This window comes from Cygnus olor, chromosome 5, assembly GCF_009769625.2.
Source record: "Cygnus olor isolate bCygOlo1 chromosome 5, bCygOlo1.pri.v2, whole genome shotgun sequence".
NCBI classification, from domain to species: Eukaryota; Metazoa; Chordata; class Aves; order Anseriformes; family Anatidae; genus Cygnus; species Cygnus olor.
The window spans coordinates 9,420,014-9,436,535 of NC_049173.1; the positions used below are offsets into that span (position 1 = coordinate 9,420,014).

Sequence of the window (16,522 nt, forward strand, 5' to 3'; positions counted from 1 at the left end):
AAGTTTTTCAGCACTCTTGAGAGACTCAGTGCAGGAGCTCTACTCTTGCTAGTAGTTGGCAGTATCGACAGGTCTTCTCTTCCCTCACTTTTAAGGATTTGGATGGAGCAATTCCAGTTACACGGATAACTGCAACTCATAGAAGCATTCTAGGATTTATCCTGGGTGCTTCTGACAGAACATCATTTTAAAACTAAGAAACTGTGAAGACAGGTATTTCCAAATATACGTTAGAAAAGTGTTTTAGCTGGATGCTCTGCGACAAACACCATCAGTGAGAGGGGTTTGAATATAGCAACTGCTCAGTGAGCCCACAGCATCACTTCAGGTTCAGTGTGAAACGCAGCCCTGAGCTGTGCTCCATCTGTACGCAGAGCCTCTGTCAATGCCACCTGGAACAGCAGTCCCCACAACACTGTGGTTGATGAAAGAGCTTTAATATTGGCCTAATGTCTCTGTTCCCATGTAATGGGTGCACACCAGTGTGGTCCACTCCACCCGGGTACGCTTCACAGTTAACATAGCTATGTTACTGTAAAGCTCATTTGTAAAAGAAAATTTAAGCAGTGATCCTTACCTTAGCTTGTCTAAAATATCCAACAGCTGAAGCCCTGGGAGAACAAAAAATACATATATATTAGCATTATGACCTACTTGGCACCGATCTATTATGAACTTTATATAACTTTATTCTCATAAGCACTTTCTGCAGTGATAAAAAGTGAAAATATCTTCAGATGGATCTGTCAAAGCAGGTAGGTTCATTTGACAAATGAAGAGGCCTGCAGCACACATGTCTGCAGCTGAGCGAGCCAGAGTTACAGAGGGACGCAGGCACTTCTGGGACACAGTTCATCTCACTCTAAATCAAATGTCTAAAATAAGTCAGATGAACTGTGTGGTCCAATGTCCCTTTCTCTCCACATAGGGACATGGAGCTTAGGCTCACCAGCTCAGATGTGCACACTTTATGAGCTATGGGAAAACAGGAAAGTTAAATAAATCTGACTAAAGAAAGGTTGCTGAAGGGAAGAGAGAACAGACAGGCAAAAAAAAAAAAAAAAAGTCTGGCTTTAATATTTGCAGTTTTCCTTCCCAGCCCTCTTTTATCACCTTATGGATCACCTGAAAATAAAGCCATAAAACTACCCTGTGCTTAGCAACTGATTTTTTTTTTCTGGAAAAACTTGGTGCAACAAATATCCTTACCTATGAACTCATTTCGTATTTGTGTTCTTGTTCTTAGGTCTTCTTTCCCCAGTATGATGGCATTGATAGCACTGAGCAGTGTCACCATGTACGGCACATTATCCGTGTTGGAGAGCTCATTCATTATGACACTGAATCGATACTGCTGGTTCTTCACACTCTGTTAATAACACAAGCAACATTTCTGCTCAGACAGTTCAGAAATGTCTGTCTCTTTAATGTAGGCTCTCAAATAGAACTAGCATCTTAAAACCTCTCTTAACTTACACTGCTGAGTACAAGACAGGAAGATATAGGTAAAAGCAGCACTCCCATCACTGAGCAGGGTAAGGTCAGAGAAGGAAGTCTGTGAAACTCCTCCTGCATCCTATTATGCTTTTTGCTCACTGGACTTCTGGCCAGTGAAACTGATGGATGTGGCACTATCTAATTGCTAATCTGGTAGTGCTTTTTTCATGCTGAAAAAGAACTTTGTGTTGGAAGTCATCTGCCCAGAGAGAAGTCACAGAGAAGCCCTGTGGTCTTCTGGGGATCAGGCCAAAATTCCTCCAGATTTCACCTTATGAATCCCTGCCTCTCTTACCAAAATGATGCAAAATGACGTTCATTCCCAGCCCTTTTCTGCGGTACATGGATCTGCCTGCACGGGTCAGAGCAGAGCAGAGTACCTCCTGCTGCAGCTCAAGACTTGCCTTGTAATGGTCCAGGGCATCCAAAGCCAAAGTGTGGCCATCTGATGAGTAAATGCACAGTGCAGCCAGGAGCTCAAATACTTGCTTTTTCACCATGACATTAGTTGTGTCAAGTGCTGGAGGAAAAAAAAAAAACAAAAAAACAAAAAAGGCTTTATAATAGCACAGTAGTATTCTGAATCTCACTGTCTTCTGCTATGTGGCTTGTGGCCAGTGGTAGAAAAAAGACTGAAGGAACACAGCCAATAGATGGAAGATGGGAAGAAAAATATCCCAATTTACAGATGTCTGATCTCAATAGCAGTATGTAGTAGTAACCTCTAGCTGGAACAGTAAATGCTAGTTCAAGTACCCTATTGTCATTTTGGTGTTCCTTGTAGCTGTTCACTTCCTCCAAGTGCCAGTGGAAGTGCTAAAACAGCAGCCAAAATCTCGGCACTTGCAGTCACACATTTTATTTCCAATTTTCAGTTATGGGTGTTTTCTAGAACAGCAGATGAACCATTTTCCCCAATTAATGAGTCTTATCTTTAGTGCAGAAGCGCCCAATCTGTATATCAAATAAACCAATTGTTCTCACTAGTCCTCTTATATTCCCCTTTCTTCCTTTACTCTCTCTCTGTGAGTCCTGGGAGCTGGGAGGGAGTGGATTGGATTATTTTATTTTCCTTTGTAGTGCACAAAGATGCTAGACTGCTGAAAAGCCCAGGGTGTCCCCCTGCCTTGCACAGTACAAAAATGCCAGTTCTGTATTTCATGTTGGTTAAGAAAATACAGGGCTGAGGGAAAGAAAGAGGACTTTAAAACTGTAGAGGGGAGCAAGCCAGCTTTCAGATTAAATGCATTTGGAAGAGCTATTAATAAAGGTTTCCAGACGCAGCTGTGATCTCAGCTCCGCGGAGCAGCACAGAAGTTATATTCCCAGCCCCACCATCATTAACTGCTCTACAAGCAAGTCCTAGGAGATGCCCCGATGATTTTCTGACCTAACGATGAGCCAAGTGAATGGCAGGAGAAAGCAAGTGGTGTTATCTGACACTTCCTAGAAGGAAAAGACTAAGCAGCACGGAGAATGGGCTCTCTGAGTCTAAACCATTCCACCCTCCCTCCTCTCTACAAGCTACAAGTCTCCAAGCCATTTTTATGTCTCTCCTATTCTTGGGCTTCACAAAGACTAAAATAGCAAATGTCTGCTGAGAAGCTGGGTTGCGGACTTCTCATGCCCATGTACAGCTAAGGCAGAGTTTATCCCCACCTTTTAATGCACTATGAGGACATTGGTGTGGAAACGAGCCCAGCCAAATGACATTGATTGGCAATGGTAATGTCACTTCAGAGCAGTCTTATTTTAAAGAGGAAAATGATCTCTTTCACTCATCAGATGCAATCAACAACTGCCAAGAAGCCTGGCGCAGGACAGGAGGACAAGCACCAGCAAATCCCCCCTCCACACTGCGTGTGATGGGTGAAGCAGGAAGACATTTCCTCACCTTGGAAGAGTTTTCTGACATAGCCCTCATTGCTCACGATGTACTCAATGCCTTTGTGGGAGTTCATGACCGCTCGCACACAGTTAATGCAGGTGAGCTGAAGCAAGGCGTCGGAAATCCTGGCCACCCCTCTCCCTGACAGCCTGTCCAGGGCCTCCAGGAGGAGGTCTAGCCCACACAGCTCAAGGAACTGGACCATCCAAGCATCGTCGCTGTTCTCCAACCGCTTCTTCAGCCCGGAGTAGTTCACCACTGACGGCATTTGCAGGAGACGGATGCACAGCTCCGGCTCTGCATTTTCCAGGTTGGCCTCCGACTGGTCGGTCTCCTGGGGCCCGAGTTTCTCCTTCAGGGCAGCCCATTTCTTGTGGGCACCTTCCTTTTTGATTGACATCATGAACAGTTTGTCCTGAAAGGGAAAGAAAAGACAAAGTGAGAGGTTTATTTAGACTGCCCACCACTGTCTGGCAGCCCTGTTTTTTCTCCTTGGGCTCCGGACATTAAGCATAGCCACAGAAGGTCCCTGCTCCTTGACCAGCTCTCCAGCATGCCAGGCACACACTGGAACCAGTCCTCTGTTGAAGAAACTAAATATATCCCCTCAAAAACACACATTACATTCAGGCCCTGAAAACTCTGTAAAGAGACTCAGCACATCTAAGCCAGCAAATACAGCTTTAAAAGTAGCCAATTTACACCAGTCAATAGCTACTACCTATTTTCATGCAGTGAAAGGATAAGGTTGGAAGTGGCATTATCAGCTCTGAACTCCTTATGTCCATTAAACCACTTAAAAATCTCACTGCAGTGGAAAGACTGCAGTTTCTAAGTATTTGTAATGGGATGTAGAAGCCATTTTGAGCATATCCTGCTCATAACAGCATCCGATTACCCTGTTATTTTTTGCTTTTGTTTCTTTTGAATGATGCAGAGGTTAATTTTATAGCACTCACTTAATCTCTTCCTGTCTGCTGTAATAGCACATATGTTTGCAAAATGTGGTGCTTGTGTGTGATAATGTGCGAGCCCAACAGGTTGCACACAGAGGGACTGCAGCAGGAGGCTATTAAAACAGCAGCGTATCTTTTAGGAGATATGGCACATCTTTTCAAGGTCCATCTCCTGTGGTCTGTCTCAGCCACGCCGTTAGCAGCAAGGAGGGTGAGGAGCTGATTCAGCACAGAGAACTACCAAAGCCAAGCCAAATGAACCCTTGATGCCCAACTTTATGTTTGAGGCAGGATCCTCATTTTTCAGATATGCAGTGATTTTAGTTAGTTATACAATGAGTGCAATCGTTTTAAGGATCAATTGCTCCCAGAGAGGACCCACAGAGAGAGGACAAACCTGGGGCTAGCCTCTGTGTCCTGAAGCCAGCCATCTACACTACCTCCTCCCTTTGCCATGTCATCAGCATCTCTGCTGATGGGCTGCTGAGCCTGCACGGAGATCAAAATAACCTGGTGGCTGTTTGGCCCCCCAAACCCAGCACCTGGTGGATTGAAAGGATGATAGGAAAATCTTGCCTTCCATCACCAACTCCAGCACAAGGGTTTCTAGCCCTCCTGCCAAACAGTTTGCTTACTAATTTGCAGTAGGCATTGAGGGCATGATATTATGGGCCTAAACCTGCCCTTGGGATGGATACCAAGCGTGGTAGGATGGGATATTCAAGGTATCTCAAACAATTCCCCCAGGGCAAGGTGATGGGTGGGACTTTTTGGCAGGTGCACTCAAATCACAGCATTAAAAGCTGTGCTGAGTAAGGGTCAGAGGGGTGATAGTTAGCTGTGTATGGTCACAGAAAATCCTAACAAACTTCTAGAGAGCTCTGGAGAAACCCTTTTGCAGAGGGGAAAGAAGTCCTTGGCCAAGTGCCCAGCTGGTGATGGTCATGATCGAAAAACGTGAAGTTGCAAATATACCCTCTGAGAACACGCTGTACAGCTAAGAAGTAATAAAAAGGGCCATAAAACAAAAACAAACAAACAAAAACCTTCCTGACGAAGTATAGGCTAGAGTTTCTAAGATTTGTCATCAGTGCCTGCAACTCAGAACCTACTCTTGGCAAAAGTCTCACTGGAGTTAGTCACCCCCAGCTGCTCCTCTGTACCCGAGCTCAGGAATTTGGGCTGGGCACAATGCACAGACCAGAAATCCTCCCTGCCCAGAGGGAGGGAAGCAAAAGTGTCCAGCCCCATGGTCACAGACCGGGCTTTGCGGCAGCATCCCACACCCCTGGCCACAGCAGAGTTATGGTCCCATGCTGCAGAGGTGCTCCTAAGGAGCTGTGGTCAAACCCTGCCCTGTGTTTTGCATCGAGCCCAGGGGTCTTCTTCCAGTGTCTGCTGGCCAAGGCTGGACCTGAGGAGCATCCGCACAGGGTGCAGCACAGCTCATCCTGCCCACAACCCTCCTTCAGAGGGTTCCCCCAAATCCCAGATCCCTTGGCCTCCTGCTGACACAGGTAACTGGAAGTCCTGGAGGTTTTTATTCCTGTGCAGGGAATTAGCACAAAACCAAACACTGACACCAGCCCACGCTCTTGGCACCATCACCGCCCTGATGCACTGGCTGGGACCTGTCCCTCCTCCTGGCTCTCCTGGAGCCCAGGCCCTTTGCTCTCCCTGAAGTGGAAGTGAGCACCAAGCACAGAAGCCGGTTTCACAGCCACCCTAAACCCCATGGGGGCACAGAAGAGCCCCCTGAAGCCCCCCGTGGGGGCACAGAGGAGCCCCATGCTCCTGCCCGGTGCTGCTGAACCGAGGGGCTGAAGGAGTGGCTGCTGACTGCAAGCTCCCTCTCTCTTTTGGTCACTTCTTGTTACACTCAGTAAATCACCTTTTTATTTGCATATGACTAAACCTTTCTTATCAAACCAGATAACGTAGCGGGCTGGCTTTTTTCTTCTGGTTGGACAAATACATCTTTATATATAGTATCAGTTAAAGGAAGTCAGAGAGATTATAATAGGATTATTGACCTTAAGCTTAGCTGATTTTTGAAAATTAAGCTAAACCACTGCAATAGGAGACAGGAAATACCGACAGAGCATCCTGTTTACCAGTGGATTTGTTCTCAATTATCCTTTCCTCCCCACCTACTCCATACAGATGTGAAAAGATGAGAAACAAACCCAGGCAGGTAAATGTCGAAACAGTAATGGCTTGTGTTGGTATGCACTAAGCTGAACAACTTTGGTTGATTAAATATGCTCTCCCACAGAGAGTGCACTCTTTTTTGTGGGGAAGAAAAAAAGAAAAGACTGCTCATGTATGTAACCACAAAAAGTGAATAAAATAAATAGGAGCTGTACTATATAAATGGAAAGGAAATAAATATGGAGACCGCAGCACAACTCTGCAGATGGTGTGATAAATCTGTTTACAAACAGAGATATGAGTGATATATTATGAAAGCAGCATCTTTCCTTGTTTTCCACGAAGCACAGTGTTGCGACGCCGCTCAGCTACATCCTTAAAGGGCTGCTGGTTTCACCTTTTATCTCTGACCACAGGAGCTTATTAGCAGGTAGGTGATCACAGCAGAGTGAGCCAGATAAGAGATTAAAATGGAGAGCATCTATTTGGCTATGTCAGGGAGGCAATTTAGATTGTGCTGGCTGAGGAAAGGAAAGCCCCCTAACAAAAGAGACAAGGGCTAGACCTGAATACAATGAATACACCTTGCCTCCTGCCTATAGAAGGGCACGAGGAACTTTTTGTTCTCCTGCCGAGGCTGCAAGGGAGGATGCAGTGGTGGAAGCGATGCGCCCAGCCTGCGTCTGACAGTGCTTGCAGCACCCAAGCCCTCCCCAGCTACATCCTGAGCACAGGTGCTGGGTGCTGCTCCCTCGGACACGTCCTGATGCTGAACCTGTGCTTCCTGCAGCGGGGACACCCACTGTTCACAACAGCCACTGGGATACATGCAACACCCTGCTGATCTTGCTCCTCATCCTCCGAGGATGGTTAGGCCTGGTGGGGAATGGCACCTGGAGAAATAGGACTGCAAAAATACTCCCAAGCAGCCAAATTTAAAGAGACTCCTTTGTGAAACATAAGGACATGAGAAATGCTCGTCCTCTTTCACCCGGGCACAGCAGCATTGTGGTTCATGGTGCTGTCTGGATCATTGGGTTTGCAAAGCTGCAACGCTCTCTGCAGCCATCCAACCCAGACTTTTCAACTTTCCTCCTCCTTTCTTTTTTGAATCAGATGCTTCCCTGCAGCATCATGTGCCCCTCTTTCCTCGGAGTAAAAGCAGCTCTTAGGGAGATGACATCTGTAGGGGATAAATCAGGGCACGTCAATACTTTCTCCATCCTTTGAAGCTGCGGAGCACAGAGCCGCACAGCACAGCTTTCTGTCTCAATTATTACATGCCTCCAGGGTGACGTGGATCACAGCAAGGACCTGAGAGACGTGAAAAGGGGAATTTCTTTGGGCAGCTCTGTAAAACTGGATGAAAAAGAAAGGGACAAAAATTACGGTCAAAGCCACCGATTTTTTGGCAGCAGACCCAGTGCCCATGCTGCTGGACAGAGGGACACAAGGAGGGTCAGCAGCTGCCTGCTGCTTTTCGAGGAGGGTTGAGCCACCCCGACCCCATGTACTGCTTCGTTGCCTTGCAGCCCTTCACTTCTCTCAATGAGGCTGCTGCTGCAAACCCTCGGCCCCTAAGAAAAGCTCTTTTAGGGCTGCTCAGCCCCTCCCTCCCTTCTGTGCCTGTTTCTGGCACTGGAAAGGCTGATCTGCTTGGCTGCCTGCTAATGATAGGTTTTGCTTCTGGGTACTTCCAGTTTTCACTCTGCTGCTGGGAATGTGCAGAGCCTTTGTATTTTGCAACATGTCAGACTGCTCAGTCACTAAAAAGAAACAACATCCTGGGCTTTGCGCTTTCCAAAAACACTTCAGAAAACCTGAAGGGTTCGTTCCTCCTCTCCTCTTGCTTTCATTTCCACTGTTGTGTTTTCCTGTGCAGTGTCTGAACAGCTCGATACACTCAGACTAATGAGATCACCCTCCCACACACCCAAACTGGGGGACAACTCCATTTTAGACACCAATCTGACCCTTGTGTGAGTCCACTGCTGTCGGTAGGAACCGAGGGAGCTCATGTTAAGCATTCTGGTGGGAAACTGAGACAGAGGCAAGGTTTGCCCAACACAGCACAGCAAAGCTCAGTGAGACCCAGGCTGGTCACTCCAACCACCCACTGCTGTTTACGGCAAGAAAAAAACAGAGCAGCCTCAGCTGCCTTCAGATCTATGCATTCTTTATCCACAGCTGTATCAGAGGCAAGAATGAGTGATTTATGATAAAAATAATGAAAAGGGTTTGGAATAAGTAGCCAGTCCTGCTCTGCCCTACTGAAGAAGTTAACGGGCAGGAGTGGGGCCAGCCACACACCAGCTGGAGGTGGCACCACAATTGCAGTGGCTTTTTCCATCAGCAAACACCCAGAGATGGATTTCAGAGCATAGACAAAAAGGACTGGGTCCATACTGGTATAAATGTGTATGTTTTATGCCAGCATAGCTTATTCTTGCACACAGAAAGAGCGTGTTGTACTCATTCATTCTCACCCACCAACATTAGGATGCTGTGTGTCAGTGCAGCCTCTCTCTCCTGGGCAAATATAAGGTATGATATCGTGTGATATCTCGTAGAGGTGGTAAACCTGTCCATTCAGAATGTTTTGGCAGTGGTGGGGTTAAACAAGGATTAACTACACTGGTAAAAATAATCACCTGTGCCTTTTTCCTCCCCAGTAAACAAACAAGTAAATAAATCATTAGGCTGCTGCAGGAACCACATACAAATCAAGCTAAAGTGAGATGCTCAAGGATGTTTATATTAGGATCTTCAGTGTGATCTAAAGCCTTATTTATATTTAAAGGTTGTTCTAGCTTAGCTTTAAATGGGTTTAAAAACACTTAGTTACAACAGTAACACTGCGTGAAGACACTTGATAAAGGATTTTCCCTAACCTGGTAAGCCAGGTTTAAATGAAATTGGTGCATAAGTCAGACCCTCACATCAGAAATGACCGCTGCCACCGAGGAAACATGGCCAGAAGCAACATGCGAGTCTCCCCTATCAGCCAAACCGATTTAAAAAGATTTCCATGGCAGATGTGAGCCCTGCAGTATCCTCGCATGGTACCACAGGCCCTTGGAGGAGCCGCAGATTTAGGGTCAGAGGGCTGCCACGTGTTAGCCAGCACTCATCCCACACACAGAAGATGTCAGCTCCCACCTGTGCTGGGTAAAAACCACAGCATGGTACCGCCACTAACTAATGGGGCTGCAAATCCTGTATCCTGGTCTTATGGGGCTTCCTCACAGCATCCTGACTGTGGTCCAGGTCCCACAGAAACCCTAACAGGATGTACCACAGGTCTGCGGCTGCCTGCTCCAGCGCACGCACTCTGGCAGGGGCAGCACCTCCACGCACCCCTGCAGCCGCGGTGCCAGCATCGTTTGGCATTTTCGGATGCAATTTATGAGGATGATTTGGGGGGGGTCACGTGAGAAACAGAAACTGTTACCCAGCAACATGGAAAGCGCGGTAGTAACTTTCTAAGATTCTCACAGTTCCCTCGCAGTGGGAAGCTGTCACGCAAACAGATACTACAAGAGCCAAAAAGCTTCTTTTATTGCCTTTTTTTTTTTTTCCTAAACACCTCCACAGGAAGCCAAGAGGACAGAAAAAAATGAATCCCTACCTTGGAGCTGAAGCCAAATTATTCTCCCGTCTCCCTCGCACAGAAGAATCCTCTCCAAATAGCCGTGCGAGCGCTCACTTCCCAATCCAGCTCATTTTCTCCTTCTCTGCCAAGCAGCCCTCAGTCAATAAAGTCCAAATCCCTGAACGAGTCACTGTCTGCAAATCTTACGCTACAAGAAGTTCAACAGGATGTCAGCGTTTAATAATATACAAACACCAGTCTTCTGAACGGTGCAAGCAAATAATTTTTCTGTAACCACCAGGGAAGGCATTTGCATGTCATTTGTCACCCACTTCATTCACCCTGTGCTGGCCACTGCTAGGGCAGTACGTATGGGAAGGTGGGAGGCTCATGCATCTATCTGTCAGTGGCCGCAGTCCCCGGGCTCTTAACAAAGCAGCCCTGATGTGGGGTGACTCAGAGCAGGGAAATGATCTGGCGGCAAAGGAAACGGAGCAAAAAAAAGAACAAAAAAGGCAAGAAAACTAAAAAAGAGGAAGAAAGTTGGCCAGGGTGGGATGGAGAGTGTGGGGGCAGCACCTTGCCTCAGCCCTACTGTTTTTTTTGGCTTCAAGTTCTTGTAGCACCGGGGCTTTAAACTGCAAGGTTTCTAAGCAGTTAGAAATGCTGGCAGGGCCAGGATTGCTTAAAACAAGGGTGATGTCCCAGACAGGGCTGCACGCTTACATCAGCAGCTCAGAGAGGGGCACCACAGCAAACAAGGGGTCCCAATGGCAGGGGTGTGATTTCGGGAATCCTGTGCACCCCTGGGTCCCCCTGCACCTCATCCCAGCCTGTTTTTTAGGGGCCAAGAAGGCTGTGAGGATTTTAAAAGCTCCTTTTAACAGAAAACATCTTTCTGCTTTTCTGGTTGGGTTTTCACAGGGAGACTAGCTTGTGCACCACGGCTGTGAAATGGCTCCATTCGTCCTCTCGGGAGGTGCTAACTCAAAGTCAGCTATTATCGAATTGTGAATATTTCAACACGGCCCATGTTGGCAGAGGCCTCCTACCTGGCTTGTGACAGCCGTTAGACCTCAAATGCTGTTTTTTCTTGCTCCACAAGGCCTCCAAGCTGAATAAATCACAAGCTGGAGCCTGCAGTAAGAAGTTTGCTGCCTTAATGGGGAAACTCAACACTTGAGTACAGCAGCACTGTTCCACCAGTTCTGGCTGCACCAGAAATACACTGATCTGCTTGTCCTTTGGCCCAAATTCAGCTAGCTTTTAAGAGAAGGATTTAACCCTGTGCTTTCTAACTAAGGCAGTTCTATAATGATAGAATCATAAAATCATTTAGGTTGCAACAGACCTCTGAGTTCACCTGGTCCAACCGTTAACCTAGCACTGCCAAGCCCACCATCAAACCATGTCACTAAGCACCAATCTACACATTTTCTGAAGACCTACAGGGACTGTGACTCAACCATTTCCCTGGGCAGCCTGTTCCAATACTTCACAACCCTTTCAGTGAAGAAATTTCTACTAATATCCAAACCAAACCTCCCATGGTGCAACTTAAGGCCATTTCCCCTTGTCTTATCACTTGGTGCTTGGGAGAAGAGGCCAACCTCCAGCTCCCCACAGCTTCCTTTCAGGTAGTTGCAGAGAGCAATGAGGTCTCCCCTGAGCCTCCTCTTCTCCAGGCTAAACACCCCCAGTTCCCTCAGCTGCTCCTCACAGGACTTGTGGTCCAGGCCCTTCACCAGTTTCGTAGCCCTTCTCTGTGCACGCTCCAGGGCCTCCATGTCCTTGTAGAGAGGGGTATGAGTTTCACCATAACAATTCAGTGCTGAGGGAAATGACCGCACAGTTCTCCATCCTGCTGTAGAAAGCACTACGATCTGAGGTAAACTTTCATTTATGGTGGATTTTACATCAGCAAACGAATTTCACTTTGCTGTGCACTCCTGAAGTGTAATGCCCAAGGCCTCAGAAGATCAGTTGCTGACCTGGTTCTTGGAGCATGTTTGGGGAGAAATAAGAGAATCAAGAGAAAAAAAATGCTACAAAGAAAGGATTGTTGATGTTGCAAATTCCAGTTCTGGCAACAAGTGGAAGGAATTTAAAGGGCTATCAGCTCTCATCAGGTTTTATCTGAACCCAAGATCTGTGAGATACGCCAGAAATGTTTGTGTTCTTGGAAAGGCTGCATCATCCCACATTTAAAAAAAAGAAAAAGAAAGGAAAAAAAAAGAGCAGAAGCAGTGAAATCAGACTAAAAAGCATAAAAACAGCTCCAGGGCTGCAATGTCTCTCTGCAGGCCTCCCAGCACACGAACAGATGAGAAAAATGAGCAGGTTTGGATGGTGGCTTCTGCTTCCAGCTTATGCATCACAAGGAGACGAGGGCATCTTCAAGGGCTCCTCTGCTTGCACAATGGGTCCATGAAACCCAGGAATCCAATTAAATAGAAATTAAAATAACCCATTTGCTCCTTAGAAGTTGATTATTCCTCGTTATAGCAACCGGTGTCTTCTCACTGCTCCATGCTCATGCGACAAACCAGTTCCTGTGCCAGCAGCTTTTCTCAGAAGTTGTTTCAAGGATTTTTGGAAGCTGGATGCGCAGCTCATTTCTGGAGGTCTGTTGCGATGGTTCCTTTTAGGTGATCCCGGCTGGAGCTTATAATCCACTAGGAAATCACTAACTGCCCACACAGTCAGCAGTCACGGTGCAATATTCACCTCCACTGCTCGTTGGGTACTGCAGCCCCTGTGGAGCCGGTGAAGGCAGGTGAGTGAGCATGTGATTATGGGGTCTCCAGAGAAAAGCTAGGGTGCCAGGTTAAATTATCCAGACTTCTTCAACAGTCCTTCATTCATCTGAGAACAGAACTGTGGGTTAAGCAACCAGAGCGACTGACGTCAAAGCACTGAAAGTGCATGTAAGGGGGTCTGGCCATGTGAGGACATACAAATTTATGAGGAGAGCCCAATCTTCCCCCTGCCCACAGGGAAAGGAAGTGTCTGTCCTATGCACAATGCCCCTGTGCCATGGGGCAGGCAGGAAGGTCCAGAAGACCTGTGGGGAGCAGATGGGGTGGGAGAGTGATGCTCTTCCCTGGTAAATCCAGTGCTTTTCTCCCTCCTTTGGGAGCAAGGACATCTCGGCACCCTCAGCAAATCATGGGGAGCTGCAAAGCTGACTGCTGGCTCTTCTGCTTGTTTAATTTCTCTCATCAGAGACTGGGAGGAGATTTACCTATAGAAGTTTCTGACACTCCCCAGCCCTCTTGTCACAGACCTCTGACTGCCTTTCTGCTATATATATTCACTGAAGTTGATGCTAGGGGAGAGAAAAAAAAAAGGCCTTTTGAAGTAGCCTCTATCTGATGGATGCTTTGGATAATGAAAATAAAAGACGCTGCTTCTGCCAGCACTTGCATATTTCCTGGAACACTGTATTTAATGGGAGTAGATCTGCTTTAAACATCTAAAGCATTAAACCCACAGCTCTTTTGGTAGGAAGTTTCTATAACAAAAAACATCCTGTTTTGGGGAGGGTGCTTCCAGCTAGGGAAGCACCATGAACAGCTAGGAACTCTCTGCTTTCACTGGACCAGAGATGACAACATTTTCTGGAAAAAAAACCAAAACTTAAAAATCCCCCCCCACCAAAAAGCCCTGCATCAGCAGTTCTACCCAGAGCAAAGGGTACAACCTCACGCATGGCTCTCTAATGGACGTATGTGCTCTCACTGGCTCTCTATTCAGTTCATTTATCTTGCATACCTGCATTACACAGTGCCAGGAGGTGTACTCGCATGAGGAAGAAGGTCTTCAGGCAGGGCATAGCTCTTCCATAAGAGCTGGTATAAATCAAGAAGCCCACAGAGGAAAGGGTTAGATGCAGAAGGCTGCACGTACTGCTAAGCCAAAAAGCCACGGCAAGGTTTGAGGACAGCCGTGACAAAGAAAGCTACAGGGACAGCAGAAGGGTTCTTAAGGAGGCAGCATTTTTCCATCTGCTCCCCAAACAGGCTGCAAACCCAACTCCCTCCTATCGAGATTAGCTTTTCCATTGCAACTGCTGATGAACCATTACCGAGCAAAGAGCCTGACAGCAAACATCCTGAACGCTGTTGTTCAGATAAGGCTGGTGGTAGCCAGGATTCCTGATGGCACAGGCAAAGCGCTTATCGCACACATTAGGAAGATCGGACCCAGATACTTGGCTGGGAGCTGGTACGACTCTGAATGTTACTAAGAGCAACCAGAGAACAGGCTTGATTGTTAATTCAAAAAGTTAAGCGTCTGAGGCATTTAAAATAAATTCTTGCAGAGAGCAGAGGACTGGCTTAGCAGTATTTCAAAACTAATCCACTCCAAAGATGCCTTCAGACTATTTTCTTCACTGCTGGGTGAAAAAGTTCGATGTCCCTCTTTTATAATGCAGTAATCCCAGCACACTGAGTGGCTTAACCCTTTGCTTTGCTACAGCATTGGCTGAGGAACTAATGCTGTTACTCCTAAAAACTCTTAGTCTAATTCTAACCCACAGTCTTATAATTAACGTGAAGGGATTTTAATACGCTCCAACCACCTGGAGGTTTACAATGAGATATCCTCATGCTGGGGACAAAATGGCCCCACCATGTATTTTAACATAATAACATAACCAGTCTTAACATAAATGCAGGATATCTTGTGTTAACATTTTCATATCTTTCAGTTTTTCTCATACAATAACTTGAAACACTTCAGAAACAAGTGTTGATATTTTTTTTCTTTGCAAAGAAATCAGTGGTTCAGTCACACCCTTGAGTTTGCATAGTCCAAGGAGCTGCACTGCTTCACATCAGCTGAGAACAGGGCTGTCACTGACTTTCAAGAGAAAAATCACTGTATTTATCTTGTAACTAAATATAAAACTAATATTGGGATATCATTTTATATGTGATTCATCTCTACGCATATGGCTCACTCCAGCACTTGCTTACAAGTATTATCAGAACAGGGGTTTGGGAATCATAGGCTTGTAAAACAGTTCAGTTTTGTGATAGTCCTTTCTCCAACCTTTCTCCCAGCTAAATAGAGGCCACTTTTAGGGCTTGGTATTGGTTGTTTAGGTTCAGTGCGTTTCCAGTAGTGGAAATTATAAAAAACAAACAAACAAACAAAAAAAAAAACAGAATTTATCCCCAGGCTTCTGAAAGATGCCTCAGGACTGGATAAACACAAAATAACTCACGAATATTGGACAGCTTGTTCTGAAATTTGGAACTACTGTGCATAAACAGCACACAGAGCCAAGCAGGCTGGGAAGCAGCCGGCAGAGGAAGCAGCCCAGCAGCTCGGCCAGGCTTCGGGTGCAGGCTACTCGGGGAGCTGAGTGCCACATCGCCGTGATGTAAAACAGAGGGGAAACAAGTCATTAAAACACAGCAGGGAATAGAAATATTTGCTCCCCAGCTCACCTTCGTGGCAGGTTCAACTTTGCACTGTTTGTCACAAAAGTCAAGAACGAGACATACTCACGAACACTTTATAAGTTGCAGAGCCCGCTGCTGGGTAAATTCTGCAACCCCCATTTGCTTTTTCCATGCAAACTTTTTTGCTCGGGCTAGGCATATGTTTGCTTTTCTGCAACGTGCACATGGCTGAAAGTTTAAAAGTTAAGCTGACCAACTCTAAAGGATTTCTTTCTTTTTTTTTTAATAGCAGAAGTGATTAATCTCCTTCAGGGAATGAACCAGCCCTTCCTGAACCAGAGGCGCACAAAGGCGATCGCAGCCACCTCCCGGGGCGGGAGGAAGGGTTACACACTCCGGCACTGCAGTGGCAGCAGGACTCACAGCTGTGCTGGGCAAAGGGGGCAAAACCCCAGAGTGACCCCATCCCGTGCATGGCAGCTGCTGCTGCCCCTCATCACGAGCTCTTTCACAGCAAAGACCATCCTTTTACTTGGGTGAAACACCTTGAGCTGGGCCAGGCGGTGGGAAAGGAGCTGATCCACCATGGCTTGGTTTCTGGGAGGGATGCGGGAGGAAAACTATCGTTCCCAAAAAGCAGCGACCTCATGCTGTGGGGACTTCTGTTTCCACCCAGGACTTCCATCAGAAGATAACGCTAACGCTTCGCTCGCTGCTTGCAGCAAACGCGGCGCGATGACTTAACGGAAAAGCAGGATGATGAGACGCAGACAGTTGCCAGATAGAAGAAACCAGCACAGCAGAAGCAGCACAGAGATAGCTGCCTTATTAAAAATAATGCGATTTAACTGACATTGTGGAGGGTAACAGCTATTCCATAGCTGCGTCACCACAAACAGACCTAGTGACCAAAGCTGAAAGTAAATAGATAAAGAGAAACGATGCCGTCCTCTTCCACCGCCTCGGGCAGGGGAAGTGGGGCTGCTGCAGCATCCCTGCCTGCATCCCTGCTGCCGGCTGGGGA

At 46.7% G+C, this 16,522-nt stretch overlaps 1 protein-coding gene across 1 annotated transcript; it reads right to left on the reverse strand.

Annotated features, from left to right (window-relative positions):
- Positions 1-573: 573 nt before the first annotated feature.
- LOC121071340 (inverted formin-2-like) lies at positions 574-13,879 on the reverse strand. The gene is made up of 5 exons (XM_040559575.1): positions 13,859-13,879; positions 3,392-3,800; positions 1,902-2,017; positions 1,210-1,369; positions 574-611 (listed from the first exon to the last, which is right to left on the reverse strand). Exons 1-5 carry the CDS (start codon positions 13,862-13,864, stop codon positions 574-576), a joined length of 729 nt encoding a protein of 242 aa, XP_040415509.1. The 5' UTR covers positions 13,865-13,879.
- Between the last annotated feature and the right edge of the window lie 2,643 nt (positions 13,880-16,522).

Excerpts from the sequence above, each read along its gene's own strand:
- LOC121071340 (XM_040559575.1), bottom strand. Across the intron at positions 2,018-3,391 it reads TGTCAGAAAACTCTTCCAAG|CACTTGACACAACTAATGTC; the intron begins GTGAGGAAATGT and ends TTTTTCCTCCAG. Across the intron at positions 612-1,209 it reads AATACGAAATGAGTTCATAG|GGCTTCAGCTGTTGGATATT; the intron begins GTAAGGATATTT and ends TTGTTCTCCCAG.